The sequence below is a fragment of the Akebia trifoliata genome, unplaced genomic scaffold (assembly GCF_017979445.1).
Source record: "Akebia trifoliata isolate Shusen 1 unplaced genomic scaffold, ASM1797944v1 Contig00614_ERROPOS522519+, whole genome shotgun sequence".
Taxonomy (NCBI): domain Eukaryota; kingdom Viridiplantae; phylum Streptophyta; class Magnoliopsida; order Ranunculales; family Lardizabalaceae; genus Akebia; species Akebia trifoliata.
The window spans coordinates 23,113-28,662 of record NW_028237132.1 but is presented as its reverse complement, the minus strand read 5'-3'; the positions used below and the strand labels follow the sequence as shown (position 1 = coordinate 28,662).

Genomic DNA, 5,550 nt, shown 5'->3' with positions numbered 1-5,550 from the left:
TTTTTTTTTGTTTTGTTTTGGTTTGGGTATACGAGAGGAGGTGGTTGTAATTTACAATTTTTTTATAAAGTAAAATCACTTTGACTGTGGTCTTACACAATCTCCACTGTTGACTTTTGACAGATCCAACGGACACGACATTTTGTCCAAGACTTTGTATAGGAGTTTGGCAGTTGAACCCGACCCATATATATATGTCTGTTTTTGAAATTATTTTGAAAATGTAATCAGATCCATAACTTACATTCTGATTTTTATAATTATATGTAAAAATTGGGTGTGATAGCACCGTTTATAATGAGAAACATGTGTGGAGCTAAGATTAAGAGTGCAAATTTTTTTTTTGTGGGGGCAACTAAGAGAAAAAAATTGTGGGGCAAATAGCGATGGATATTTGTATCCATTGTTGTCTTATGTCACAATAGCTCTTAAATCTTTAAGACTTTGAAAATTCTTGTGAGGCAACTAAGAGAAAAAAAAATCGTGGGGCCACTAGTGAGGGATATCTTTATTTACTGTTGTTATATGTCACAATAGCTCTTAAATCCTTAAGACTTTGAAAATTCTTGTGGGAGCAACTAAGAGAGAAAAAATAAATTGTGAGCCTAATAACAGTGGATATTTTTATCCACCGTTATATGTCACAATAGCTCTTAAATCCTTAAGACTTTGAAAATTCTTGTGGGGGCAAATACCTCTACTGCCCTCATTGTAAATCCACTCCTAGGATAACACATCGTAAATGATTTTATTATAAATTCACCTTGAAAAAATCAAAATAATAGAGAATTAAAAAACAAGATGCAATCACACACACACAAGCACATGTAATTATTGTTGAATTAAATAAAAGAGAAAAGAGAATAAAATCACACACAAAACACAAGGATCTACGTAGTTTGGCAAAATTGCCTAATCCTACGGTGGTGATGAATGTATCTTTTTGATGAAGTCACAAAAACAACACAATTTTAGGTTTTTTGAAGTGAAATATATAAGGTTTTTTGGCTTCCAACATATTTTCTATCACCGAAAGATAATCCCATCACTGAAAATAGGGGTTTGTCAGCCCCCGAAACCCCCCCGTACTACCACAAACTCGAGTCTTGAATACCCCAATCTAACCAACTTGATATTAGGGCCAAAACCAACGACGATTTACATGGTTCCCTTAGGATTGAGGTGCATCCACGGATCCACACCAATTCTACTATGAAGAGAAAACTCATTGTTATAGATTACACCATTTTACCCAATAGTGAGAAATATATATCCCTAAAGAAACGTAGCTACGGTTTTATATAGTAGTGAGGTTTAACATAATAGTGAAATTATGAAAATATCCTATGTAATGATGAACAATACACCTTTAATGCGACCCACGGCTCCACAAAACACAACTGTTATGACTGTAACATATTGACTTATATTGTGAATTTAATATTTAGAATTGGGTCAGGAAAAACTTTATCATGTTGTATTTTCAAATCTTACTAAGGATCATTGGGCCCACACGGGCACTCAAATTGGTAATCCAATACTACAACCTTATAGATTTCATAGAAAAACTTATATTCAAAAGAAAATAATTAAAAAAATGTATCCTTTTTGAACTTGATCGAAGGTGTTGAAAATGAATGGTCACTGAACTCTCAAAATTAAAACTAAAATTCAACGGTGAAAATTAACTTTTTTTTTTTAAAGTTCTTAGAACTTTGTCTTTTATGACCCTGTGACATCAGATCATGTTTTTGGATACCACAAATTAATGTGACTAGGATCCACTTCAAGGTATGTTAAGTAACAAATTAACCATATCAATTTGAATTTTATAATATGGATCCCCACTCCAAGATTTCGTGGGTAACAAACTTGAAAAATAAGGTTTGGTGGGTAACAAGTGAAGATTAAGATATGAGCAATAGTCCCACATCATCTAGATTTCATGACCTTGGACTATGTATAAACCCAGAGTAGTCCTCGCCTTAAAAGTCGATTTTGTGAGGATGAGTTAGGCCCATGGACTTCTACATGATATCAGAGCGAGTAACGTATGAGACATGTTACACGTGAGGGGGAGTATGAGCGATAGTCCCACATCGTCTGGGTATCATGACCTTGCACTATATATAAATTTACCAAGAGCATTCCTCACCTTATAAGCCACAGTTGTGAGGATGAGTTAGGCCCATGGGCTTCTACAAGAAAACATGGAAACATAAGTTGGGGATGATATGAAGATGAGGACATTCTTTTATTTATTTTTACAATCAAGACTATGGTATAGTTTGTTGGTTTGTTTTCCTTGAACTACTTAAAGAGAGGGTGTGTTATATGTAACACATAATATGGGTCAATTGACCTACTTTTGGGGTCAATGAGCAAATAATTCTTGGTAGGTTGGTAGTTGGTTATTAATTTGGTAGATCATTAATTATGTCAGTAGCTAACCTTATCTGATGTTGGTTTAATGGACATTTTTACCAAAACAAGTGAGGAAGATTTAGAAATTACCGGACCAGTTTAAATGTTGTTCCCAAAATAACTACAAAATCAGTAGTAGCTATTAAGGATAGATTATTTTGAATACATTAAAAAGAATTGTGAGAGGGTACTTCTATAATTTTGAAAAACTTTCTTTTTGACTAAATTGACCGCTCATCTTTGTGGCATCCAAAAATGTCATTGGAATTTTAGGGAAGTTAAATGATATATTTTATCCATGAAAAGTTAAATGTGATAGGTTTTACCTAACGAGTTTGAATCCAAAGTTAAAAAAAACTTATCCTAGATTCTGAAGAGTTTGTAAACAAAAGTTCTTTAGGAGGAGAATCAGAGGGTCTTTAATTTGAGGTTGAAGATAGGACAATTTAAGTCATTTCAATAACTGATGTGAAGGGGGATGTATCAAGGGGTATCTTAACTATTTAACCAAACTAGGAAGCACAGAATCAAGAAACAGGGAGAAGAGACAAGAGGGGTTAAGTTAAGGTGTGAGACATTTCTATTCTCAAATGTTCCTTTAAAACTAGTATTTTCCATGGGTGCATTGCAAGGATTGAGAGAAGGGGAGGATAAATTAGTAAACTGAGGTTAGGAGAGGTGAGGCTTCTTAGCTTTATAGTTCTTCAAGTCTCATTTAATTAAAGAGAAAGGGAGCTTTTAAATTTTTTTTTCTCCATTTTTTCTTTCTCTATTAAATGCAGAACCTCGGAAAATTTCGGTCGAAAAGCCATTTTTAGAGCACAAGACAGAACTTGAAAATGCCATGTGAGTGGACTTTGTCTCTTTTTTTATGTTAAATAATATACTTTTTGAGTTATACATGTCTCTCAAATCAACTTTGGCATAGGAAAGCAGACTGTGATCTTCCACTAATTTAACAAAAAAAAATTATTTTTATTTTTATTTTATTTTTTCCATTGTAGCTAGGAGACAAAATAAAAGAGAAGACCACACTTCCATCAACATTAAAGATGAATACAAGAAATCTATGGATTCTATCAAAGAAAAGGTCATTCACATGCCTCCAACGTATTCAGGTTGTTGTATTTACAGGGTTCCTGAAAACCTTCGCAAAGTAAATGAAAAAGCCTATACCCCTCAAATAGTCTCAATTGGACCATTTCACCGTGGCAATCAAAATCTGAAAGCTATGGAAAATCGTAAATGGCAGTACATGCGTGACCTTTTTAGTAGAATGCCACAACCAGAAAAAATTTTTAATGAGTGTGGCAAAGACATTTGGAAATTGAAAGAAATAATCAGTAATAGCTATGCAGAGACCATCGACTTCAAAAGCAATAATTTTCTAGAAATGATGCTACTCGATGGTTGTTTTATACTAGAATATCTCTTTAAATGGTCATTTCCAATGTTGAGAAACGAAGAAGACCCCTTACTCAATAAACCTTGGATGGTAGGTGCTATCCGGCGTGACTTGCTATTGCTTGAAAATCAGATTCCATTTACCATCCTCAAGTATTTATATGATCGACTAGCAAGAGGGGTTATGTCACCTTCAACCTCGTGCTCCCTTGAGGAACTCACCTTGTGTTTCTTTCGATCGATTTTGAGCATTGAGCATCGTCCATTTTCAAAGTCGAAGTGTGAACCCCTAAGTGGCAAACATTTACTAGATTTTGTGCGCAATTTTTACCGTCCGTCTACTAAAAAGAAGCAAAGGAGCGTCGAAAGAAATAAAAGCATACATTGTGCAGCAGACCTCAAACTAGCAGGGATCGATTTTAAGGAGTGTGTAGATGGAAACTTCTTCGATGCAAGCTTTAACCATGGAGTGCTGACAATCCCACCTTTAAGCATTCACGACAACACAGAATCGTTCTTTAGAAACCTCATTGCTTTGGAGCAATGTTGCTATGGTTTTGACCATTACATTACTTCATATGTCCTGTTCATGGATTTCCTCATCAACTCCACACAAGATGTCAAATTACTTCAAGGTCAAAGAATTATAACCAACCTCTTGGGTGGTGAAGAAGCTGTTTCAGTTCTCTTCAACAATCTTTGTAAGGAAGTTACTACAACTGATTTCCATTTCACTGAGCTCTTCGATGCGGTGGATGCATATTATCAGATCCCTCGTCACAAATGGAAAGCAATCTTGAAGCGCAATTATTTTAGTAATCCATGGACAATCATTTCACTCATTGGTGCCATTATTCTACTCATTCTCACGATCGTGCAGACTGTATTTTCAGTCCTTTCTTATTAGTTCCCCAATTAATCATGGATTTTGTCGTTTTGGTTAGAGTATTAGTTAATGTTGCATTGTATTGATATGTACGGAGTTATATCAAATCATGTTTGATGTTAATTAGGATTAGATTATGTTATTTAGTATCAAAACTACGTGCACTACCTCTGTTTCTTCGATCCTTCTAGTAGAATATCTTTGGAGATCAATATTATCTCTGCTCAATTAATTTATTAAAAACTCTTTATTGGTATCAGAGCATTGACAACCAGATTTATTAATTAACAAATAAGGGGTGACCAGTTACAAGCATAATCAAACAATTATGACCAAACATCCACAATTTAATCACTGATATCAAGAGTTGTTGATATAGATACCAGTTATTAAGAAAATAATTGCAATCGTAACAAGAAAACGAATCGAAAACCAAACACAATACATAAAGAAACACAGATATTTTACGTGATTCTTTCTAGATTGAGGTATGTCCACAGATCACATCAAGTCCACTATGAAGAAAAACTCGCAGGTATAGATTACACCCTTTCATAAAAAATAAGAAATATAAAATACCTCGAGAAATCCAACAAAGATTTTACATAATATTAGTGAAATTACGAAAATACCCTTAAAAATTTCTTCATAAAAATACATAAAAATTATTTAAGCTTGACCAACGTGAAGACATGACTTGATTTACCGTACCTCCTTGTTGACCAGTAGTATCACCCTCCACAAACTCCAATAAGAAGTAACCAATATATTGCAACTTTCTTCTTCAAAGAAACATGCATTTCTGAGAGATAGTATTAGCTTGTTTTGCATTGTAT

The 5,550-nt window shown here is 34.1% G+C and overlaps 1 protein-coding gene across 1 annotated transcript; it reads left to right on the top strand.

Moving 5' to 3' along the window:
• The first annotated feature begins 2,956 nt into the window (after window positions 1–2,956).
• Window positions 2,957–4,835, top strand: LOC147381210 (UPF0481 protein At3g47200-like). The gene is made up of 3 exons (XM_086430719.1): window positions 2,957–3,102; window positions 3,207–3,270; window positions 3,429–4,835. The coding sequence occupies exons 2-3, from the start codon at window positions 3,264–3,266 to the stop codon at window positions 4,733–4,735; spliced, it is 1,314 nt and encodes a 437-aa protein (XP_086286845.1). The 5' UTR covers window positions 2,957–3,102; window positions 3,207–3,263; the 3' UTR covers window positions 4,736–4,835.
• The last annotated feature ends 715 nt before the right edge of the window (window positions 4,836–5,550 follow it).